Source organism: Aquarana catesbeiana, linkage group LG13 (genome assembly GCF_042186555.1).
Source record: "Aquarana catesbeiana isolate 2022-GZ linkage group LG13, ASM4218655v1, whole genome shotgun sequence".
Taxonomy (NCBI): domain Eukaryota; kingdom Metazoa; phylum Chordata; class Amphibia; order Anura; family Ranidae; genus Aquarana; species Aquarana catesbeiana.
This window is the reverse complement of record NC_133336.1, coordinates 654,560-682,283: the sequence shown is the minus strand read 5'-3', so window position 1 is coordinate 682,283 and position 27,724 is coordinate 654,560. Positions and strand designations below refer to the sequence as shown.

The 27,724-nt window shown below is 47.1% G+C and overlaps 1 protein-coding gene across 8 annotated transcripts in view; it reads right to left on the bottom strand.

Annotated features, from left to right (window-relative positions):
- EVL (Enah/Vasp-like) overlaps nucleotides 1–27,724 on the bottom strand; it is a gene marked incomplete at its 5' end in the record, with an annotated part of 62,004 nt that overhangs the window by 22,776 nt on the left and 11,504 nt on the right. For 5 of the 8 annotated variants that reach the window (XM_073609260.1, XM_073609263.1, XM_073609261.1 and 2 more), the window contains 2 exon segments: nucleotides 19,047–19,168; nucleotides 20,374–20,621. In XM_073609260.1, coding sequence (XP_073465361.1) covers nucleotides 19,047–19,168; nucleotides 20,374–20,621 — 370 coding nt within the window. 8 annotated transcript variants of the gene reach the window in all.

Here is a 27,724-nt window from a genome sequence, read left to right as displayed (position 1 = left end):
ATCTGTGAAGACCAGGCCGAAACCCGGACCCAGGCCGAAACCCGGACCCAGGCCGAAACCCGGAACCAGGCCGAAACCCAGACCCAGGACCAGAGACTGCAACATTCAGACTTTACCAGGAATTTTACCAATATTCTCAATGAGATCTAGTGATCAATAAGAATGTCCAGCATTGTCCCCCCATGATCTAGAGATCAATAAGAAAGCCCAGCATTGTCCCCCATGATCTAGTGATCAATAAGAATGTCCAGCATTGTCCCCCATGATCTAGTGATCAATAAGAATGTCCAGCATTGTCCCCCCATGATCTAGAGATCAATAAGAAAGCCCAGCATTGTCCCCCATGATCTAGTGATCAATAAGAATGTCCAGCATTGTCCCCCATGATCTAGTGATCAATAAGAAAGCCCAGCATTGTCCCCCATGATCTAGAGATCAATAAGAAAGCCCAGCATTGTCCTCCATGATCTAGTGATCAACAAGAAAGCCCAGCATTGTCCTCCATGATCTAGTGATCAATAAGAATGTCCAGCATTGTCCCCCATGATCTAGAGATCAATAAGAAAGCCCAGCATTGTCCCCCATGATCTAGAGATCAATAAGATAGCCCAGCATTGTCCCCCATGATCTAGAGATCAATAAGAAAGCCCAGCATTGTCCCCCATGATCTAGTGATTAATAAGAAAGCCCAGCATTGTCCCCCATGATCTAGTGATCAATAAGAAAGCCCAGCATTATCCCCCATGATCTAGAGATCAATAAGAAAGCCCAGCATTGTCCCCCATGATCTAGAGATCAATAAGAAAGCCCAGCATTGTCCTCCATGATCTAGTGATCAACAAGAAAGCCCAGCATTGTCCTCCATGATCTAGTGATCAATAAGAATGTCCAGCATTGTCCCCCATGATCTAGTGATCAATAAGAAAGCCCAGCATTGTCCTCCCATGATCTAGTGATCAATAAGAAAGCCCAGCATTGTCCTCCATGATCTAGTGATCAACAAGAAAGCCCAGCATTGTCCTCCATGATCTAGTGATCAATAAGAATGTCCAGCATTGTCCCCCATGATCTAGTTATCAATAAGAAAGCCCAGCATTGTCCTCCCATGATCTAGTGATCAATAAGAAAGCCCAGCATTGTCCTCCCATGATCTAGTGATCAATAAGAAAGCCCAGCATTGTCCCCCACGATCTAGTGATCAATAAGAAAGCCCAGCATTGTCCCCCACGATCTAGTGATCAATAAGAAAGCCCAGCATTGTCCCCCACGATCTAGTGATCAATAAGAATGTCCAGCATTGTCCCCCATGATCTAGAGATCAATAAGAAAGCCCAGCATTGTCCCCCACGATCTAGTGATCAATAAGAAAGCCCAGCATTGTCCCCCACGATCTAGTGATCAATAAGAATGTCCAGCATTGTCCCCCATGATCTAGTGATCAATAAGAAAGCCCAGCATTGTCCTCCCATGATCTAGTGATCAATAAGAAAGCCCAGCATTGTCCTCCCATGATCTAGTGATCAATAAGAAAGCCCAGCATTGTCCCCCACGATCTAGTGATCAATAAGAAAGCCCAGCATTGTCTCCCATGATCTAGTGATCAATAAGAAAGCCCAGCATTGTCCCCCATGACCTAGTGATCAATAAGAAAGCCCAGCATTGTCCCCCACGATCTAGTGATCAATAAGAAAGCCCAGCATTGTCTCCCACGATCTAGTGATCAATAAGAAAGCCCAGCATTGTCCCCCATGATCTAGTGATCAATAAGAATGTCCAGCATTGTCCCCCATGATCTAGTGATCAATAAGAAAGCCCAGCATTGTCCCCCATGATCTAGAGATCAATAAGAAAGCCCAGCATTGTCCCCCATGATCTAGAGATCAATAAGAAAGCCCAGCATTGTCCTCCATGATCTAGTGATCAACAAGAAAGCCCAGCATTGTCCTCCATGATCTAGTGATCAATAAGAATGTCCAGCATTGTCCCCCATGATCTAGAGATCAATAAGAAAGCCCAGCATTGTCCCCCATGATCTAGAGATCAATAAGAAAGCCCAGCATTGTCCCCCATGATCTAGAGATCAATAAGAAAGCCCAGCATTGTCCCCCATGATCTAGTGATTAATAAGAAAGCCCAGCATTGTCCCCCATGATCTAGTGATCAATAAGAAAGCCCAGCATTATCCCCCATGATCTAGAGATCAATAAGAAAGCCCAGCATTGTCCCCCATGATCTAGAGATCAATAAGAAAGCCCAGCATTGTCCTCCATGATCTAGTGATCAACAAGAAAGCCCAGCATTGTCCTCCATGATCTAGTGATCAATAAGAATGTCCAGCATTGTCCCCCATGATCTAGTGATCAACAAGAAAGCCCAGCATTGTCCTCCATGATCTAGTGATCAACAAGAAAGCCCAGCATTGTCCTCCATGATCTAGTGATCAATAAGAAAGCCCAGCATTGTCCTCCCATGATCTAGTGATCAATAAGAAAGCCCAGCATTGTCCTCCATGATCTAGTGATCAACAAGAAAGCCCAGCATTGTCCTCCATGATCTAGTGATCAATAAGAATGTCCAGCATTGTCCCCCATGATCTAGTTATCAATAAGAAAGCCCAGCATTGTCCTCCCATGATCTAGTGATCAATAAGAAAGCCCAGCATTGTCCTCCCATGATCTAGTGATCAATAAGAAAGCCCAGCATTGTCCCCCACGATCTAGTGATCAATAAGAAAACCCAGCATTGTCTCCCACGATCTAGTGATCAATAAGAAAGCCCAGCATTGTCCCCCACGATCTAGTGATCAATAAGAAAGCCCAGCATTGTCCCCCACGATCTAGTGATCAATAAGAAAGCCCAGCATTGTCCCCCACGATCTAGTGATCAATAAGAATGTCCAGCATTGTCCCCCATGATCTAGAGATCAATAAGAAAGCCCAGCATTGTACTCCATGATCTAGTGATCAATAAGAAAGCCCAGCATTGTCCTCCCATGATCTAGTGATCAATAAGAAAGCCCAGCATTGTCCTCCCATGATCTAGTGATCAATAAGAAAGCCCAGCATTGTCCCCCACGATCTAGTGATCAATAAGAAAGCCCAGCATTGTCTCCCATGATCTAGTGATCAATAAGAAAGCCCAGCATTGTCCCCCATGACCTAGTGATCAATAAGAAAGCCCAGCATTGTCCCCCACGATCTAGTGATCAATAAGAAAGCCCAGCATTGTCTCCCACGATCTAGTGATCAATAAGAAAGCCCAGCATTGTCCCCCATGATCTAGTGATCAATAAGAATGTCCAGCATTGTTCCCCATGATCTAGTGATCAATAAGAAAGCCCAGCATTGTACTCCATGATCTAGTGATCAATAAGAAAGCCCAGCATTGTACTCCATGATCTAGTGATCAATAAGAAAGCCCAGCATTGTACTCCATGATCTAGTGATCAATAAGAAAGCCCAGCATTGTCCTCCATGATCTAGTGATCAATAAGAAAGCCCAGCATTGTCCCCCCATGATCTAGTGATCAATAAGAAAGCCCAGCATTGTCCCCCACGATCTAGTGATCAATAAGAATGTCCAGCATTGTCCCCCATGATCTAGTGATCAATAAGAAAGCCCAGCATTGTCCTCCCATGATCTAGTGATCAATAAGAAAGCCCAGCATTGTCCCCCACGATCTAGTGATCAATAAGAAAGCCCAGCATTGTCCCCCATGATCTAGTGATCAATAAGAAAGCAAAGCATTGTCCCCCACGATCTAGTGATCAATAAGAAAGCCCAGCATTGTCCTCCATGATCTAGAGATCAATAAGAAAGCCCAGCATTGTCCCCCATGATCTAGTGATCAATAAGAAAGCCCAGCATTGTCCTCCATGATCTAGAGATCAATAAGAAAAATAGAGCAGGGGGAAAGAAGACCCCCCTGAGAAAGGAAGTCACCAAGCTGCTTATCAAGGGAACTTTATTATTGCACAATTAATGATTACAAAAACTAGATACCCCCCTGTATACACCCCGTATACACCCCGTATACACCCCGTATACACACCCCGTATACACACCCCGTATACACACCCCATATACCCCCCGTATACACCCCATATACCCCCCCTACACACCCCATATACCCCCCCATACATACTCCATATACCCCCCATACACACTCCATATACCCCCCGTATACACCCCATATACCCCCCCTACACACCCCATATACCCCCCCATACATACTCCATATACCCCCCATACACACTCCATATACCCCCCGTATACACCCCATGTACCCCCCCTACACACCCCATACACCCCCCATACACACCCCATCACCTAGACTAATATTAGAAGAAGACAACATAGTCTATATAAAAGCAGCTGCGTCACGTCATACATCAGGCACACCCCGTATACACCCCTCATATACACCCCATATACCCCATATACCCCTCATATACACCCCATATACCCCCCATATACATCCCCCATACACATCCAATATACCCCCCATATACACCCCGTATACACACCCCATAAACCCCCCATTTTCCCCCCATATACACCCCATTATACATCCCATATACACCCCCCCATATACACCCCATACATACCCCATATACCCCCCATATACACCCCATTATACACCCCATTATACCCCCCATATACACCCCATACACACCCCATACATACCCCAGTGAATAGGCGGGTAGATAGGCATGGAAGTCCTGGTAAGTAGCACCATCACTAAACGTGGATATCCCATCACTATTGACCATCCAGCCCCCAGCTGGGGGATAAGGGGGTCATTTATTGGGAATTCACACACTTGAAAGGTAGACCCTATAAAGAGCGATCCCAGGGGGTTAGCTTAGTTGACTCCACTGGTGGTAAACAGTGTCTAGCGGGTGGCATTTATTCCCCAGTAGTCAGTAATTGGTTCAGCTTCAGGCCAAGCCCTATAAGAAGGGTAACCCAATGTGAAGATCATGGATAGCGGGTAAAGCTCATCGGCAGGTCAGGATTATTGTACAATGACAATCACAGGCCCACTGATCGGCTCATCCGATCGTTGTGGACAAGAGTCTCTAATAGCGGGTAGGTCCCACTGGTCGGCTCCCCCGATCGTTGTGGACAAGACTCTCTAATAGCGGGTAGGTCCCACTGGTCGGCTCCCCCGATCGTTGTGGACAAGACTCTCTAATAGCAGGTAGGTCCCACTGGTCGGCTCCCCCGATCGTTGTGGACAAGACTCTCTAATAGCAGGTAGGTCCCACTGGTCGGCTCCCCCGATCGTTGTGGACAAGACTCTCTAATAGCAGGTAGGTCCCACTGGTCGGCTCCCCCGATCGTTGTGGACAAGACTCTCTAATAGCGGGTAGGTCCCACTGGTCGGCTCCCCCGATCGTTGTGGACAAGACTCTCTAATAGCAGGTAGGTCCCACTGGTCGGCTCCCCCGATCGTTGTGGACAAGACTCTCTAATAGCGGGTAGGTCCCACTGGTCGGCTCACCCGATCGTTGTGGACAAGAGTCTCTAATAGCGGGTAGGTGTCCCAGCTATCTCCATAGGATGCCGTCTATAAGGGGATCTCGCCCTCCACAGGTCCTGTAAGGCAAGGCGCTCCATTGCCACATGGAAGTCCAGGGAGGTCCACAGGGCACTTCTGCTGATACCGCTGTGAAGCCGCCCTGATATCTCAGCTGGAGATATCTCCCACTATCCTCACAGTGTGTACTGCGCTTGCGCTGACGTGACGTGGTGCGTCATCTGTGACACATATCGCGTCACTGCCGTGGTGTCTTTGCCGACATGTTTCAACCAATCACGTGGGTTTTATAAAGGATGGGAGGGATCAGAAGAAGTCGTCTATTTATACACTTTCACACAGCACAAAGTTAAAGGGGTTGTAAAGGTTCGTGTTTTTTGCACCTTATGCATTAAGGTGAAAAAACACCTCGCTGTCATGGGCCCCCCGTGTTATTTACCTGAGCCTGTTCACCTGCTGTGTGCGTCCCCCGGCGTCCTCTTCTCCACGGAGTCTGGCTGTTGATTGGATAGATTGATAGCAGCGCAGCCATTGGCTCGCACTGCTGTCAATCACATCCAATGACGCGGTCGCCGGGGGGGGGGGGGGGGGGCCGAGTCATACACTTGGCGTCTACGGACACCAACTGTATGACATGGGAGCGCGCCCGCCAGCTAACCCCAACTCAGGAAAGAGCTTCAGAGAGGGGATTAGCGTTAGCGGAGGGGAGCCGAGACAGCCTCCGTGGGACCCCAGAACAGCAGAATGGGGGCCACTCTGTGCAAAACAAACCGCACAGTGGAGGGAAGGATAACATGTTTGTTATTTAAAAAAAACAAAAAAAAACAAAGCTATACAACCACTTTAATTAAAAGCTGCAATTCCCACAAACGACCACTAGATGTCAACCTCCCAATTACACAGCACATATTCATTCTGGTGCTGGACAGAAGAGCTGACATGGGGCAGATCATAGCAAGAAAGGAGCTTTGACAGTCCTAAGAGGATCAGAGCACAGAGGGAAAAACAGAGCCAGATTCCCGGGGATCCAATGAGATAAGGAGACATAATATACCTGTCTATGACTGTCTGCTCTACGGATATTCCATATCTACCATCACAGAGGACAAATGTGTCCACCAAACCGCAATTTATGTCTCTTACACAGATAGTAAGTTATGGACCCAATCAGAGTTCAAGGAAGGGCTGAAAACTTCATTCTGTATTCAGGCCCAGCGCCGCAATGATCCAGAATTATCCCCCATGATCTGATGAATAAGAAGGCCCAGCATTGTCCCCCATGGTCTAGTAATTAATAAGAAAGCCCAGCATTGTCCCCCATGATCTAGTGATTAATAAGAATGTCCAGCATTGTCCTCCATGATCTAGTGATTAATAAGAAAGCCCAGCATTGTCCTCCATGGTCTAGTAATTAATAAGAATGTCCAGCATTGTCCCCCATGATCTAGTGATTAATAAGAAAGCCCAGCATTGTCCCCCATGATCTAGAGATCAATAAGAAAGCCCAGCATTGTCCCCCATGATCTAGTGATTAATAAGAATGTCCAGCATTGTCCCCCATGATCTAGAGATCAATAAGAAAAATAGAGCAGGGGGAAAGAAGACCCCCCTGAGAAAGGAAGTCACCAAGCTGCTTATCAAGGGAACTTTATTATTGCACAATTAATGATTACAAAAACTAGATACCCCCCTGTATACACCCCGTATACACCCCGTATACACCCCGTATACACACCCCATATACCCCCATACACACCCCATATACACTCCATATACCCCCCATACACACTCCATATACCCCCGTATACACACCCCATATACCCCCCGTATACCCCCATACACACTCCATATACCTCCCATACACACCCCATATACCCCCCATATACCCCCCATACACACCCCATATACACTCCATATACCCCCCATACACACTCCATATACCCCCCGTATACACCCCATATACCCCCATACACACCCCATATACACTCCATATACCCCCCATACACACCCCATATACACCCCATATACCCCCATACACACTCCATATACCCCCCATACACCCCCCGTATACACCCCATATACCCCCCATACACACCCCATATACCCCCCGTATACACCCCATATACTCCCATACACACTCCATATACCCCCCATACACACTCCGTATACCCCCCGTATACCCCCCGTATACACCCCATATACTCCCATACACACTCCATATACCCCCCATACACACTCCGTATACCCCCCGTATACACCCCGTATACACACCCCATATACCCCCCGTATACACCCCATATACCCCCCGTATACACCCCATATACACTCCATATACCCCCTGTATACACCCCATATACCCCCATACACACTCCATATACCCCCCATACACCCCCCATACACACTCCATATACCCCCCGTATACACCCCATATACCACCCATACACACTCCATATACCCCCCATACACCCCCCATACACACTCCGTATACCCCCCGTATACACCCCGTATACACACCCCATATACCCCCCGTATACACCCCATATACCCCCCATATACCCCCCGTATACACCCCATATACACTCCATATACCCCCTGTATACACCCCATATACCCCCCATACACACTCCATATACCCCCCATACACCCCCCATACACACTCCATATACCCCCCGTATACACCCCATATACCCCCCATACACACTCCATATACCCCCCAACACCTAGACTAATATTAGAAGAAGACAACATCGTCTATATAAAAGCAACTGCGTCACGTCATACATCAGGCACACCCCCATATACATCCCGTATACACCCCATATACCCCTCATATACACCCCATATACCCCCAATATACACGTCGTATACACCCCATATACCCCCCATATACACCTCATATACACCCCATATACCTGCAATATACACCTTGTATACACCCCGTATACACCCCCCATATACCCCCCCATATACACCCCGTATACACACCCCATATACCCCCCGTATACACCCCATATACCCCCATACACACTCCATATACCCCCCATACACACCCCATATACCCCCCATATACACTCCATATACCCCCCATACACACTCCGTATACCCCCCATATACACCCCATACACACTCCATATACCCCCCGTATACACCCCATATACCCCCCATACACACTCCATATACCCCCCAACACCTAGACTAATATTAGAAGAAGACAACATCGTCTATATAAAAGCAACTGCGTCACGTCATACATCAGGCACACCCCGTATACACCCCGTATACACCCCCCATATACACCCATATACCCCTCATATACACCCCATATACCCCCAATATACACGTCGTATACACCCCATATACACCTCATATACACCCCATATACCCCCCCATATACCTGCAATATACACCTTGTATACACCCCGTATACACCCCCCATATACCCCCCCATATACACCCCGTATACACCCCATATACCCCCCATATACCTGCAATATACACCTCGTATACACCCCATATACCCCCCATATACCCCCCCATATACCTGCAATATACACCTCCTATACACCCCATATACCTCCAATATACACCTCGTATACACCCCATATACCCCCCGTATACACCCCCCCCATACACCCCCCATATACATCCCCCATACACATCCAATATACCCCCCCGTATACACCCCGTATACACACCCCATAAACCCCCCATTATACACCCATATACACCCCATTATACATCCCATATACCACCCCCCGTATACACACCCCATATACCCCCCATATACATACCCCATATACACCCCATATACACTCCATATACCCCCCATACACACCCCATATACCCCCCGTATACACCCCATATACCCCCCATACACACTCCATATACCCCCCATACACACCCCATATACCCCCCATACACACCCCATATACCCCCCATACACACCCCATATACCCCCCATACACACCCCATATACCCCCCATACACACCCCATATACACCCCCCCATATACCACCCCATACATACCCCAGTGAATAGGCGGGTAGATAGGCATGGAAGTCCTGGTAAGTAGCACCATCACTAAACGTGGATATCCCATCACTATTGACCATCCAGCCCCCAGCTGGGGGATAAGGGGGTCATTTATTGGGAATTCACACACTTGAAAGGTAGACCCTATAAAGAGCGATCCCAGGGGGTTAGCTTAGTTGACTCCACTGGTGGTAAACAGTGTCTAGCGGGTGCCATTTATTCCCCAGTAGTCAGTAATTGGTTCAGCTTCAGGCCAAGCCCTATAAGAAGGGTAACCCAATGTGAAGATCATGGATAGCGGGTAAAGCTCATCGGCAGGTCAGGATTATTGTACAATGACAATCACAGGCCCACTGATCGGCTCATCCGATCGTTGTGGACAAGAGTCTCTAATAGCGGGTAGGTCCCACTGGTCGGCTCCCCCGATCGTTGTGGACAAGACTCTCTAATAGCGGGTAGGTCCCACTGGTCGGCTCCCCCGATCGTTGTGGACAAGACTCTCTAATAGCAGGTAGGTCCCACTGGTCGGCTCCCCCGATCGTTGTGGACAAGACTCTCTAATAGCAGGTAGGTCCCACTGGTCGGCTCCCCCGATCGTTGTGGACAAGACTCTCTAATAGCAGGTAGGTCCCACTGGTCGGCTCCCCCGATCGTTGTGGACAAGACTCTCTAATAGCAGGTAGGTCCCACTGGTCGGCTCCCCCGATCGTTGTGGACAAGACTCTCTAATAGCGGGTAGGTCCCACTGGTCGGCTCACACAATCGTTGTGGACAAGAGTCTCTAATAGCGGGTAGGTGTCCCAGCTATCTCCATAGGATGCCGTCTATAAGGGGATCTCGCCCTCCACAGGTCCTGTAAGGCAAGGCGCTCCATTGCCACATGGAAGTCCAGGGAGGTCCACAGGGCACTTCTGCTGATACCGCTGTGAAGCCGCCCTGATATCTCAGCTGGAGATATCTCCCACTATCCTCACAGTGTGTACTGCGCTTGCGCTGACGTGACGTGGTGCGTCATCTGTGACACATATCGCGTCACTGCCGTGGTGTCTTTGCCGACATGTTTCAACCAATCACGTGGGTTTTATAAAGGATGGGAGGGATCAGAAGAAGTCGTCTATTTATACACTTTCACACAGCACAAAGTTAAAGGGGTTGTAAAGGTTCGTGTTTTTTGCACCTTATGCATTAAGGTGAAAAAACACCTCGCTGTCATGGGCCCCCCGTGTTATTTACCTGAGCCTGTTCACCTGCTGTGTGCGTCCCCCGGCGTCCTCTTCTCCACGGAGTCTGGCTGTTGATTGGATAGATTGATAGCAGCGCAGCCATTGGCTCGCACTGCTGTCAATCACATCCAATGACGCGGTCGCCGGGGGGGGGGGGGGCCGAGTCATACACTTGGCGTCTACGGACACCAACTGTATGACATGGGAGCGCGCCCGCCAGCTAACCCCAACTCAGGAAAGAGCTTCAGAGAGGGGATTAGCGTTAGCGGAGGGGAGCCGAGACAGCCTCCGTGGGACCCCAGAACAGCAGAATGGGGGCCACTCTGTGCAAAACAAACCGCACAGTGGAGGGAAGGATAACATGTTTGTTATTTAAAAAAAACAAAAAAAAACAAAGCTATACAACCACTTTAATTAAAAGCTGCAATTCCCACAAACGACCACTAGATGTCAACCTCCCAATTACACAGCACATATTCATTCTGGTGCTGGACAGAAGAGCTGACATGGGGCAGATCATAGCAAGAAAGGAGCTTTGACAGTCCTAAGAGGATCAGAGCACAGAGGGAAAAACAGAGCCAGATTCCCGGGGATCCAATGAGATAAGGAGACATAATATACCTGTCTATGACTGTCTGCTCTACGGATATTCCATATCTACCATCACAGAGGACAAATGTGTCCACCAAACCGCAATTTATGTCTCTTACACAGATAGTAAGTTATGGACCCAATCAGAGTTCAAGGAAGGGCTGAAAACTTCATTCTGTATTCAGGCCCAGCGCCGCAATGATCCAGAATTATCCCCCATGATCTGATGAATAAGAAGGCCCAGCATTGTCCCCCATGGTCTAGTAATTAATAAGAAAGCCCAGCATTGTCCCCCATGGTCTAGTAATTAATAAGAAAGCCCAGCATTGTCCCCCATGATCTAGTGATTAATAAGAATGTCCAGCATTGTCCTCCATGATCTAGTGATTAATAAGAAAGCCCAGCATTGTCCCCCATGATCTAGAGATCAATAAGAAAGCCCAGCATTGTCCCCCATGATCTAGAGATCAATAAGAAAAATAGAGCAGGGGGAAAGAAGACCCCCCTGAGAAAGGAAGTCACCAAGCTGCTTATCAAGGGAACTTTATTATTGCACAATTAATGATTACAAAAACTAGATACCCCCCTGTATACACCCCGTATACACCCCGTATACACCCCGTATACACACCCCATATACCCCCATACACACCCCATATACACTCCATATACCCCCCATACACACTCCATATACCCCCCGTATACACACCCCATATACCCCCCGTATACCCCCATACACACTCCATATACCTCCCATACACACCCCATATACCCCCCATATACCCCCCATACACACCCCATATACACTCCATATACCCCCCATACACACTCCATATACCCCCCGTATACACCCCATATACCCCCATACACACCCCATATACACTCCATATACCCCCCATACACACCCCATATACACCCCATATACCCCCATACACACTCCATATACCCCCCATACACCCCCCGTATACACCCCATATACCCCCCATACACACCCCATATACCCCCCGTATACACCCCATATACTCCCATACACACTCCATATACCCCCCATACACACTCCGTATACCCCCCGTATACCCCCCGTATACACCCCATATACTCCCATACACACTCCATATACCCCCCATACACACTCCGTATACCCCCCGTATACACCCCGTATACACACCCCATATACCCCCCGTATACACCCCATATACCCCCCGTATACACCCCATATACACTCCATATACCCCCTGTATACACCCCATATACCCCCATACACACTCCATATACCCCCCATACACCCCCCATACACACTCCATATACCCCCCGTATACACCCCATATACCACCCATACACACTCCATATACCCCCCATACACCCCCCATACACACTCCGTATACCCCCCGTATACACCCCGTATACACACCCCATATACCCCCCGTATACACCCCATATACCCCCCATATACCCCCCATATACACTCCATATACCCCCTGTATACACCCCATATACCCCCCATACACACTCCATATACCCCCCATACACCCCCCATACACACTCCATATACCCCCCGTATACACCCCATATACCCCCCATACACACTCCATATACCCCCCAACACCTAGACTAATATTAGAAGAAGACAACATCGTCTATATAAAAGCAACTGCGTCACGTCATACATCAGGCACACCCCCATATACATCCCGTATACACCCCATATACCCCTCATATACACCCCATATACCCCCAATATACACGTCGTATACACCCCATATACCCCCCATATACACCTCATATACACCCCATATACCCCCCCATATACCTGCAATATACACCTTGTATACACCCCGTATACACCCCCCATATACCCCCCCATATACACCCCGTATACACACCCCATATACCCCCGTATACACCCCATATACACTCCATATACCCCCCATACACACCCCATATACCCCCCGTATACACCCCATATACACTCCATATACCCCCATACACACTCCGTATACCCCCCGTATACACCCCATATACCCCCAATATACCCCCCATACACACTCCATATACCCCCCATACACACTCCATATACCCCCCATACACACTCCATATACCCCCCATACACACCCCATATACCCCCCATACACACTCCATATACCCCCCAACACCTAGACTAATATTAGAAGAAGACAACATCGTCTATATAAAAGCAACTGCGTCACGTCATACATCAGGCACACCCCGTATACACCCCGTATACACCCCCCATATACACCCATATACCCCTCATATACACCCCATATACCCCCAATATACACGTCGTATACACCCCATATACACCTCATATACACCCCATATACCCCCCCATATACCTGCAATATACACCTTGTATACACCCCGTATACACCCCCCATATACCCCCCCATATACACCCCGTATACACCCCATATACCCCCCATATACCTGCAATATACACCTCGTATACACCCCATATACCCCCCATATACCCCCCCATATACCTGCAATATACACCTCCTATACACCCCATATACCTCCAATATACACCTCGTATACACCCCATATACCCCCCGTATACACCCCCCCCATACACCCCCCATATACATCCCCCATACACATCCAATATACCCCCCCGTATACACCCCGTATACACACCCCATAAACCCCCCATTATACACCCATATACACCCCATTATACATCCCATATACCACCCCCCGTATACACACCCCATATACCCCCCATATACATACCCCATATACACCCCATATACACTCCATATACCCCCCATACACACCCCATATACCCCCCGTATACACCCCATATACCCCCCATACACACTCCATATACCCCCCATACACACCCCATATACCCCCCATACACACCCCATATACCCCCCATACACACCCCATATACCCCCCATACACACCCCATATACCCCCCATACACACCCCATATACACCCCCCCATATACCACCCCATACATACCCCAGTGAATAGGCGGGTAGATAGGCATGGAAGTCCTGGTAAGTAGCACCATCACTAAACGTGGATATCCCATCACTATTGACCATCCAGCCCCCAGCTGGGGGATAAGGGGGTCATTTATTGGGAATTCACACACTTGAAAGGTAGACCCTATAAAGAGCGATCCCAGGGGGTTAGCTTAGTTGACTCCACTGGTGGTAAACAGTGTCTAGCGGGTGGCATTTATTCCCCAGTAGTCAGTAATTGGTTCAGCTTCAGGCCAAGCCCTATAAGAAGGGTAACCCAATGTGAAGATCATGGATAGCGGGTAAAGCTCATCGGCAGGTCAGGATTATTGTACAATGACAATCACAGGCCCACTGATCGGCTCATCCGATCGTTGTGGACAAGAGTCTCTAATAGCGGGTAGGTCCCACTGGTCGGCTCCCCCGATCGTTGTGGACAAGAGTCTCTAATAGCAGGTAGGTCCCACTGGTCGGCTCCCCCGATCGTTGTGGACAAGACTCTCTAATAGCGGGTAGGTCCCACTGGTCGGCTCCCCCGATCGTTGTGGACAAGACTCTCTAATAGCGGGTAGGTCCCACTGGTCGGCTCCCCCGATCGTTGTGGACAAGACTCTCTAATAGCGGGTAGGTCCCACTGGTCGGCTCCCCCGATCGTTGTGGACAAGACTCTTTAATAGCAGGTAGGTCCCACTGGTCGGCTCCCCCGATCGTTGTGGACAAGACTCTCTAATAGCGGGTAGGTCCCACTGGTCGGCTCACCCGATCGTTGTGGAAAAGACTCTCTAATAGCGGGTAGGTCCCACTGGTCGGCTCACCCGATCGTTGTGGACAAGAGTCTCTAATAGCAGGTAGGTCCCACTGGTCGGCTCACACAATCGTTGTGGACAAGAGTCTCTAATAGCGGGTAGGTCCCACTGGTCGGCTCACCCGATCGTTGTGGACAAGAGTCTCTAATAGCGGGTAGGTCCCACTGGTCGGCTCACCCGATCGTTGTGGACAAGAGTCTCTAATAGCAGGTAGGTCCCACTGGTCGGCTCCCCCGATCGTTGTGGACAAGAGTCTCTAATAGCGGGTAGGTCCCACTGGTCGGCTCCCCCGATCGTTGTGGACAAGACTCTCTAATAGCGGGTAGGTCCCACTGGTCGGCTCCCCCGATCGTTGTGGACAAGAGTCTCTAATAGCGGGTAGGTCCCACTGGTCAGCTCCCCCGATCGTTGTGGACAAGAGTCTCTAATAGCGGGTAGGTGTCCCAGCTATCTCCATAGGATGCCGTCTATAAGGGGATCTCGCCCTCCACAGGTCCTGTAAGGCAAGGCGCTCCATTGCCACATGGAAGTCCAGGGAGGTCCACAGGGCACTTCTGCTGATACCGCTGTGAAGCCGCCCTGATATCTCAGCTGGAGATATCTCCCACTATCCTCACAGTGTGTACTGCGCTTGCGCTGACGTGACGTGGTGCGTCATCTGTGACACATGTCGCGTCACTGCCGTGGGGTCTTTGCCGACATGTTTCACCCAATCACGTGGGTTTTATAAAGGATGGGAGGGATCAGAAGAAGTTGTCTACTTATACACTTTCACACAGCACAAAGTTAAAGGGGTTGTAAAGGTTCGTGTTTTTTGCATCTTATGCATTAACCTCCATGGCGGGATGATTATTTCGGATTTTAGGTGCTGAAAGCGGTACAATTATTTTGCATGGAAATTTGGCGTTTTATATTGTAGGTCTGTAATTCTTAACAATAACACACCCAAATCTGTCCAAACAAGAGTCTAGTAGACATCCCGGGTATGATGAAGTTTAAAACACAAAAACATAAATTATAATATAATAAATAAAAATAAATTATTAAAAAAAAAAAAAAAAAAAAAATTAATAATAAAATAAATTTCCCCACGATTCACTATCGCTCAATTCTGCAAGTGTTCTAATTTATTATCGCTGTTTTCTAGCTGATCTAAAGCTACTTTTGACGTAAAGGGACACTTTTTGGTTGCTATGGACAATCTCCAGTTTCCAGGCAGAAAGAACAGTCTATATCACATAAAACTGCATGCAGGGCATTGGACAAAGCACTGGGGACAAAAGGGATGTGAAATCATTTCATACAGTACTGTATGTGTTATTGTTTTTACACTTTTTTGAATTTGCCGCCAGGCTCCACCCCCGTGCGTCGCTCGCAGGGAACGGAGCCTGGTACGGAAAGGCTTCGGAGGAGGACGGAGACCGCAGACACAGCGGGGGACATCGCAGGATCCCGGGGACAAGGTAAGTAAAGCCTCACAAGGATCCTGAGATGTAATCCCGAGTGTGGCTCGGGGTTACCGCTAATGGTCCTGAATTTTAACCCCGAGACACACTCGGGAAAACCGCCAGGGAGGCTACGGTGAAAAAACACCTCGCTGTCATGGGCCCCCCGTGTTATTTACCTGAGCCTGTTCACCTGCTGTGTGCGTCCTCCGGCGTCCTCTTCTCCACGGAGTCTGGCTGTTGATTGGATAGATTGAATGCAGCGCAGCCATTGGCTCGCACTGCTGTCAATCACATCCAATGACGCGGTCGCCGGGGGGGGGGGGGGGGGCCGAGTCATACACTTGGCGTCTACGGACACCAACTGTATGACATGGGAGCGCGCCCGCCAGCTAACCCCAACTCAGGAAAGAGCTTCAGAGAGGGGATTAGCGTTAGCGGAGGGGAGCCGAGACAGCCGCCGTGGGACCCCAGAACAGCAGAATGGGGGCCACTCTGTGCAAAACAAACCGCACAGTGGAGGGAAGGATAACATGTTTGTTATTTAAAAAAAACAAAAAAAAACAAAGCTATACAACCACTTTAATTAAAAGCTGCAATTCCCACAAACGACCACTAGATGTCAACCTCCCAATTACACAGCACATATTCATTCTGGTGCTGGACAGAAGAGCTGACATGGGGCAGATCATAGCAAGAAAGGAGCTTTGACAGTCCTAAGAGGATCAGAGCACAGAGGGAAAAACAGAGCCAGATTCCCGGGGATCCAATGAGATAAGGAGACATAATATACCTGTCTATGACTGTCTGCTCTACGGATATTCCATATCTACCATCACAGAGGACAAATGTGTCCACCAAACCGCAATTTATATCTCTTACACAGATAGTAAGTTATGGACCCAATCAGAGTTCAAGGAAGGGCTGAAAACTTCATTCTGTATTCAGGCCCAGCGCCGCAATGATCCAGAATTATCCCCCATGATCTGATGAATAAGAAGGCCCAGCATTGTCCCCCATGGTCTAGTAATTAATAAGAAAGCCCAGCATTGTCCCCCATGATCTAGTGATTAATAAGAATGTCCAGCATTGTCCTCCATGATCTAGTGATTAATAAGAAAGCCCAGCATTGTCCTCCATGGTCTAGTAATTAATAAGAATGTCCAGCATTGTCCCCCATGATCTAGTGATTAATAAGAAAGCCCAGCATTGTCCCCCATGATCTGATGAATAAGAAAGCCCAGCATTGTCCCCCATGATCTAGTAATTAATAAGAAAGCCCAGCATTGTCCCCCATGATCTGATGAATAAGAAAGCCCAGCATTGTCCCCCATGATCTAGTAATTAATAAGAAAGCCCAGCATTGTCCCCCATGATCTAGTAATTAATAAGAAAGCCCAGCATTGTCCCCCATGATCTAGTGACCAATAAGAAAGCCCAGCATTGTCCCCCATGATCTAGAGATCAATAAGAAAGCCCAGCATTGTCCTCTATGATCTAGTGATCAATAAGAAAGCCCAGCATTGTCCTCCATGGTCTAGTAATTAATAAGAATGTCTAGCATTGTCCCCCATGATCTAGTAATTAATAAGAAAGCCCAGCATTGTCCTCTATGATCTAGTGATTAATAAGAATGTCCAGCATTGTCCTCCATGATCTAGTGATTAATAAGAATGTCCAGCATTGTCCTCCATGATCTAGTGATCAATAAGAAAGCCCAGCATTGTCCTCCATGATCTAGTGATTAATAAAAAAGCCCAGCATTGTCCCCCATGATCTAGTAATTAATAAGAAAGCCCAGCATTGTCCTCCATGATCTAGTGATCAATAAGAAAGCCCAGCATTGTCCTCCATGATCTAGTGATCAATAAGAAAGCCCAGCATTGTCTTCCATGATCTAGTGATTAATAAGAAAGCCCAGCATTGTCCTCCATGATCTAATGATTAATAAGAAAGCCCAGAATTGTCCTCCATGGTCTAGTAATTAATAAGAATGTCTAGCATTGTCCCCCAGGATCTAGTAATTAATAAGAAAGCCCAGCATTGTCCCCCATGATCTAGTGATCAATAAGAATGTCCAGCATTGTCCTCCATGATCTAGTGATTAATAAGAAAGCCCAGCATTGTACTCCATGATCTAGTGATCAATAAGAATGTCCAGCATTGTCCCCCATGATCTAGTGATTAATAAGAAAGCCCAGCATTGTCCTCCATGATCTAGTGATTAATAAGAAAGCCCAGCATTGTCCCCCACGATCTAGTGATCAATAAGAAAGCCCAGCATTGTCCCCCATGATCTAGTGATTAATAAGAATGTCCAGATTTGTCCTCCATGGTTTAGTAATTAAAAAGAAAGCCCAGCATTGTCTGTACCTCATTCTAGAATGGATTTTTTCATTCATGTTGGACGTACCTCTTGGCTAGCAGTTTGTTCATCTCCTCCATCAGTCCTCCTCCCCCTCCTCCGCTGCTCGTTCGGTTGGCATCAGTTTTGGTTGCCCCGCAGGGACTGGAAGTGCTGGAAACGTCTTCTGGCTTTACATAGAAAAGACGATACAACAAGTGCAAAGAGCAGCCATGATTCAAGAGCCACAGCTCCTACCACATGACCACAAATGTGGTCCCTACCACAGCTCCTACCACATGACCACAAATGTGGTCCCTACCACAGCTCCTACCACATGACCACAAATGTGGTCCCTACCACAGCTCCTACCACGTGACCACAAATGTGGTCCCTACCACAGCTCCTACCACATGACCACAAATGTGGTCCCTACCACAGCTCCTACCACGTGACCACAAATGTGGTCCCTACCACAGCTCCTACCACGTGACCACAAATGTGGTCCCTACCACAGCTCCTACCACGTGACCACAAATGTGGTCCCTACCACAGCTCCTACCACGTGACCACAAATGTGGTCCCTACCACAGCTCCTACCACGTGACCACAAATGTGGTCCCTACCACAGCTCCTACCACGTGACCACAAATGTGGTCCCTACCACAGCTCCTACCACATGACCACAAATCCATCGTCTCCCAATCAACATTCTTACTATTATTCCCAGGATTTATTTAGCGCCAACATTGAGGTTTTATTTTTGTTAAAGATACGTTTAAAAATCTTTATTGAACAAAAACATTTGACGCACATACTGCATAGTCTGCAAAGGGTTTTCACATTAAAAGAAAATTCTGCATACATGCTTTCCGGCAGACTGTGTAAACTGACTACACCAGAAAGGGGGTGTGTCCTTCTGAGTCATCTTGCAGTCTGTGTAATCTGATCTCTCCTATTCTGCCTGCTTGCAGCTCACCCTCTGCTGGCTGCAATTAGTAAATACAAAATATTTAGATGTAATATTTTATATATTTGTCTTATTAAAATGATTTTTCTCACTTTACTATTAGGAAGAACATCACAAATAAATACATGATACCATCCTCTCCCATCCCCCGTCTTATCACTCCACCCCAGCATATAACAAAAGGCAAGACAAACAACCAACCTCTATCACTTCCTCATTCTGCCAGATAATCATTTAATCATGTGATCTCGGTTTAGGGGGAGGATCAAAGCTCAGGCAGAGCTGCTGATTGGCTGGATCTGCCTGAGATCGCCCCCTAGATAGGGAATTGTGTTGTGCAGTTGTTGGGAAGCCACCCTTGTACAGTTCTTATCAGAATGATGGAAAAGGAGGACCAGACGTCACACATTAAAAGGAAATCCTCACCCGTTGTACTTTCCTCAGTTTGGCACTGGCCAGAGCCGCAGCCAGCCCAGAAGCGGGACTATCCTCGTACACCACCCCGCCTTGGCTTCCTCCGGCGGGGAGGGGAGGGGCAGGTGGCGGGGTAGCTCCTGTTGGTGGTGGAGGACCCGGTGGCGGTGGAGGCGGGGGCCCACTAGCTGGCGCAGGTACCACCCCGATGGAAGCTACCATAGCAGTTGATGAAGGGTGACCAGGAGGAACCATGGGACCTTAGGAAAGAAGAGCAGAAAAACAGGAACCGTTATATGACCTCTTCAGTATGAGGACTGGAGAACACAGCATCATCAACTGACAAAACTATAAGGACCATTATATGACCTCTTCAAAATGAGGACTGGAGAACACAGCACCATCAACTGACCAAACTATAAGGACCATTATATGACCTCTTCAGTATGAGGACTGGAGAACACAGCACCATCAACTGACCAAACTATAAGGACCATTATATGACCTCTTCAGTAGGAGGACTGGAGAACACAGCATCATCAACTGACAAAACTATAAGGACCATTATATGACCTCTTCAGTAGGAGGACTGGAGAACACAGCATCATCAACTGACCAAACTATAAGGACCATTATATGACCTCTTCAGTAGGAGGACTGGAGAACACAGCATCATCAACTGACCAAACCATAAGGACCATTATATGACCTCTTCAGTATGAGGGCTGGAGAACACAGCATCATCAACTGACCAAACTATAAGGACCATTATATGACCTCTTCAGTATGAGGACTGGAGAACACAGCATCATCAACTGACCAAACTATAAGGACCATTATATGACCTCTTCAGTAGGAGGACTGGAGAACACAGCACCATCAACTGACCAAACTATAAGGACTATTATATGACCTCTTCAGTATGAGGACTGGAGAACATTACACCATCAACTGTATCAGCTAGAGATACTGTTGTACGAGGAGGATTTGGATTTTGTGGGAATTTCAGAGACCTGGTTCAACAGCTCTCATGATTGGCTGGCAAACATTCCAGGGTATACCCTATACCGCAAGGATAGAGAGGGTAAAAAAGGGGGAGGGGTATGCCTATATATGAAGAATAATGTACAAGCGAATGTGAGAGATGACATCACTGAGGGAGCTAGGGAGGAGGTGGAATCTTTATGGGTAGAGCTCCAAAGGGATGAAGCTAAGGGGAAAATAATACTGGGAGTATGCTATAGGCCCCCTAACCTGAGGGAGGAAATGGAGACGGATCTCCTATCACAAATTGGATTAGCAGCAAGGATGGGAAGTGTTATCATAATGGGGGATTTTAATTATCCAGACATAGACTGGGCGGAGGGAACCGCGCATTCATTTAAGGCTCGCCAGTTCCTTAATGTCTTGCAGGACAATTTTATGGGTCAGATGGTAGATGCACCAACTAGAAATAAAACATTACTAGATCTACTGATTACCAACAATACAGACCTGATCACAGATGTGGAAATATGGGGCAATTTAGGTAACAGCGATCACAGGTCAATTAGTTTCAGTATAAATCACACAAATAGGAAACATGAAGGGAACACAAAGACACTGAATTTCAAAAGAGCCAACTTCCCTAAACTACAAACCTTGCTAGAAGATATAAATTGGGATAAAATATTAGAAACAAAGAATACGGAGGAGAGATGGGTTTGCTTTAAGAGCATATTAAATAAGGGCATTAGCCAATGTATCCCATTGGAAAATAAATTTAAAAGACCGAACAAAAGTCCTGGATGGCTTAACTCCAATGTAAAAATGCATATAAAAGCAAAGGAGAAGGCCTTCAAAAAATACAAGGTTGAGGGATCATCCTCAGCATTCAGACTTTACAAAGAATGCAACAAGAAATGTAAGGGTGCAATTAGGACAGCTAAGATAGAACATGAAAGACACATAGCGGAGGAGAGCAAAAAAATCCCAAGAAATTCTTTAAGTATGTAAACAGTAAAAAAGGGAGGACAGACCATATTGGCCCCATAAAGAATGAGGAAGGACATCTGGTTACAAAGGATGGGGAGATGGCAAAGGTATTGAATTTATTCTTCTCCTCAGTCTTCACGAGTGAATCGGGGGGCTTCAGTAACCAAAACTGCAGTGTTTATCCTCATGATACATCACAGGAAGCACCTCCATGGTTAACAGAGGACGGAATTAAAATTAGGAAACTTAACATTAATAAATCACCGGGACCAGATGGCTTGCACCCGAGGGTACTTAGGGAACTCAGTAAAGTGATTGTCAGACCATTGTTCCTAATTTTTACTGACAGTCTACTGACTGGAATGGTACCAAGGCACATAAAAAGGCTGTTCACAGCCTATATAATTCAGCTTGAGAATTTCACACTGGGGCGGTTTGCAGGCACTGTTGCGCTAATAATAGCGCCTGCAAACCGACCCGAAAGTGCTGCTGCTTTCATTCCAGTGTGAAAGCCCTGAGGGCTCTCACACTGGAGCGGTGCGCTGGCAGGACGGTAAAAAAAGTCCTGCTAGCAGCATCTTCGGAGTGGTGAAGGAGCGGAGTGTATACCGCTCCTGCCCATTGAAATCAATGGGACAGCGCGGCTATACTGCGGGCAAAGCGCCTCTGTAGAGGCGCTTTGCGGTGGTTTTTAACCATTTCTCGGCCGCTAGCGGGGGGGTAAAACCCCCCCGCTAGCGGCCGCATACCGACGGTAAAGCGCCGCTTACAATAGCGGAGCTTTCCCGCCGACGCCCGCCCTAGTGTGAAAGGGCCCTAATTCACTAGCTGCTCTCCAAGCCTCACTTTGGACTTCCCTGTAATCCACCAGCTGCTCTCCAAGCCTCGCTTTGGACTCTGCACACATGCTGGTCAGGACGCCGACCATGAGAAGGATTCACAGGATGTGACTCCATCTGCTGGAAGCTGTGACAGGGATTGGTGTACCGGACTACCCTGTGCCTGAGTAATGAAACCTAAATGTGAGTGTTTTTAATGCACTTTGTCTATTACTATACAGTCTTAACTAAGAGGTGTCTGCTTCCTGTTTTTTTTCTCTCTACTGATTGGAATGGTACCAGCTGATTGGAGAAAAGCCAATGTAGCACCAATATTTAAAAAGGGCCCAAAATACATCCCTGGGAATTACAGACCAGTTAGCCTAACATCAATAGTATGTAAACTCTTGGAGTGGATGATAAGGGACTATATACAAGATTTTAGTAATGAGAACGATATCATTAGCAGTAATCAGCATGGATTCATGAAGAATCGTTCTTGCCAAACCAATCTATTAACCTTCTATGAGGAGGTGAGTTGCCATCTAGATAAAGGAAGGCCCGTAGACGTGGTGTATCTGGATTCTACAAAAGCATTTGACACAGTTCCCCATAAACGACCTGGAGGATGGGATAAACAGTTCAATCTCTGTATTTGCAGATGATACTAAGCTAAGCAGGGCAATAACTTCTCCGCAGGATGTGGAAACCTTGCAAAAAGACCTGAACAAATGAATGGGGGAGGGGCAACTACATGGCAAATGAGGTTCAATGTAGAAAAATGTAAAATAATGCATTTGGGTGGCAAAAATCTGAATGCAATCTATAGACTGGGGGGAGAACCTCTGGGGGGATCTAGGATGGAAAAGGACCTGGGGGTCCTAGTAGATGATAGGCTCAGCAATGACATGCAATGCCAAGCTGCTGCTAATAAAGCAAACAGAATATTGGCATTAAAAAGGGGATCAACTCCAGAGATAAAACGATAATTCTCCCGCTCTACAAGACTCTGGTCCGGCCGCACCTGGAGTATGCTGTCCAGTTCTGGGCACCAGTCCTCAGGAAGGATGTACTGGAAATGGAGCGAGTACAAAGAAGGGCAACAAAGATAATAAAGGGTCTGGAGGATCTTAGTTATGAGGAAAGGTTGTGAGCTCTGAACTTATTCTCTCTGGAGAAGAGACGCTTGAGAGGGGATATGGTTTCATTATATAAATACCGGACTGGTGACCCCACAATATATAAATACCGGACTGGTGACCCCACAATATACAAATACCGGACTGGTGACCCCCCAATATACAAATACCGGACTGGTGACCCCCCAATATATAAATACCGGACTGGTGACCCCACAATATATAAATACCGGACTGGTGACCCCCCAATATATAAATACCGGACTGGTGACCCCACAATAGGGAGGAAACTTTTTCGCAGAAGGGAGTTTAATAAGACTCGTGGTCACTCATTTAAATTAGAAGAAAAGAGGTTTAACCTTAAACTACGTAGAGGGTTCTTTACTGTAAGAGCGGCAAGGATGTGGAATTCCCTTCCACAGGCGGTGGTCTCAGCGGGGAGCATTGATCATTTCAAGAAACTATTAGATAATCACCTGAATGACCGCAACATACAGGGATATATAATGTAATACTGACACATAATCACACATAGGTTGGACTTGATGGACTTGTGTCTTTTTTCAACCTCACCTACTATGTAACTAACTGACCGAGCTATAAGGACCATTATATGACCTCTTCAGTATGAGGACTGGAGTACATTACACCATCAACTGACTGAACTATAAGAACGGTTATATGAGGACTATAGAAGTGTAGCAAGGTCCCAGGCCTCCTTTGATCTAATGAGAACCTCCAGGGCCAAGGATAGCTGACATCCTTCTGTATGTAGTTGGTTGTGAGGCATGGTGGGTGGAGGGTAGGTAAAGTTATTGGGTGCCAGACACTTTTTGAATGCAAAAAAAAGTTTATTTCTCTTAACAAACTTTTTTGGGGGAGAGAGGGTTGGGCCACGACCCCCTTAGGTAATTGCAAGATTAATTGGCAGACTCCGAGACTTCAATAGGAGGACAACCATGCAGGGAAAGGCATCCAGCAAGACACCACATCTGCATGTGTAGGAATGTTGTCTCCTATGGCAACAGTTTTTAACAGTTCCTAACACAAAGTGTAACAGTTCTTTCACTTTCACTACAATTACTCCTTGTAGTTCTTCAGTCCACTGAGCTCCCCGTCTCTCTCACTAGACCAACTGATTCACTGCTACTGAATCCCCTGAGCTCCTCCAATCTTCATGGTGGTATCTTCCTCAAGCTTCACCCCCACCTCTCTGCTGGGTTCCTGGCTTTGCACTCCAGATACTTCTCAAGCTTCACCCCATTTTTCCTGCTCGGTCCCTGGCTTGACACACAAGGCTGATCTGCAAGCGTCACCTCCACTGGTTGGGTCCCTGACTTGATACTCACTGAAGTTTCCCAATTCTTCACCGTCCCCGGTTGATGAGAATACAGCTCCGGTACTTGATTCAGTTACTCACAGTGGTCCCTGGTAATTAGATGGATGGTCCCTTACTGGGGACAGCTTCCCCTCTACCTCCGACCATGACAGGTTCTCTGGCCAGCAGAACCGTCACTTTTGGTTGGACTAAAAGCCACAATCCCAACCCTACGCTGCTCTCTTGATTCTGAATAGGCCCTCAGACAGCCTGGCAGCCAGATGCCCCCGGGATAGGCCCAATCTCCAGCCTAGCAGCCCGGGCAACACAACACACGTCCACCCAGACAGCCGTCCAGGTGGCACAGAACACCAACCACCTGACCTCACCCAAATATTTAGGCTCTTGGATTCAATAAAACCCCTGCCCATTTGCTGAGATACCCCACATACCCATAACCTGACCTTGGGTTGCCCTTCTCATATCTAGTACCACCAAGTACCCAGCCACCTAGTGGTAGAAGAGAAAAGTGCAACAAAGCCAAACTTAGGGAGAAATCACTAGATCTCTAACAATCAACCAGGATAATTATTCCTGGCAAGTGGATTTGTGAGGCGCAACCCTGCCTAAACCCCAAGGTGCTACAGAAGATTACACCATCAGTTGACTGACAGACATTTCACCAATGACGGGCACAACTGAGCTGAACATAATATCTGTGATGGCAAAGTCAACATGTTATAGCGCCATGATCAGTGCCTGGTAGGGAAGCCATTGTGGGGGGGGGGGGGTTGGGGAGGAGTCCAGGAAACCCCACAATGAGCGTCTCTTATTTCTTCCCGATGGTCTGTAGAATATATCGATGAAAAGGTTAAATCTGCGCAATATGTTAAATAAATAAACCTGCCTGAAATCCAGTATTATCCTTTGATCTGTGCATTCCCAGTGTTATCGCAGCATTTCCAGAAGTGTGTAAGGACTACAGAACACCAACCCCATGGTGTGGAGAAGAGGAAAGAGGAGATTTTATGTAGTCCTATCACTTCCTGTCCTAGGGTGACAACGCTGCTCCTCCATGGATAAAGTACAGTGAGTGTTGTCATCCTAGGACAGGAAGTGTGTTACTGGCAGGATCACCAGGTGAAAATATAGGAAAAAATAAAACGAATGCAGCCGCCACATCTGAGGACAGGTAAGAGGGTATACATGGGATTTCAAATATTGGGGGTTGATAGATTTTGGGGCAGATCTATAAAGCAGCAAATGTCATATAACTTTCAAACTTCTTAGAAAAAAAAAACTATTGGAAGTGGGTGAGCGCGGATATAATATACTGGAAACCATTCATGCTTTATTTATAGAAAAACATAAAAACAAACGCAGTCGGCTGTTTTCTACAGATCCTTGTATTGATTATATTGATATTTTATTGATACTTTCTAATAATAGACAAAAACCCTGGCAGGTAAAAACCTTCAACTATCCTTCCTAAAGATAAAGCCGAGTCACCCTAAATATCCAGGTAAGTCTCCTCTGAGAAACCTATAAAGCAAAGTATGCGATATTTACTGGGCACCTTCCTATATATATTTCATATAGAAAGCGTTACCTCCTAGAGATGATCCCCATCAAGATAGAACAACTTATTGCAGTTCCCCCTCAATACGCGGCGGAGTAGAAAATGGGATCTCTTTGGTAGGATGCTGGGAGTCCATACCAAGGTGAACTGTGTACAGCAAGGCGTTTCCAGAGAGTTCTTCCAGAGGTCAGGACACTGCTAATCTATGTATGGTGATACCTTGCAGGTGATTCAAACCAATTTGGACTTCCCATAAAGGTTATCAAACAGAGATTCACCAGGGACCGCCATTTATGGGACCACAAGTAGTGATGATGCTATAAAGGAAATAATGAATTTAGCGTTAGTGAAGATCCCGGAAGTTGATCTCCCCCATAGGTTTTCAGGAGGTTTCATATATCAGGATGATTAACCAGATGCTTGAAGGTATATGAGGTCTCTTAGGAGTACTTGACACTCTAAATGCTGACACATCTCAAGTTGGATTTCTCCTGTAATGTTTAGCATCAAACCCACATTCACCAAGAAGGCTACA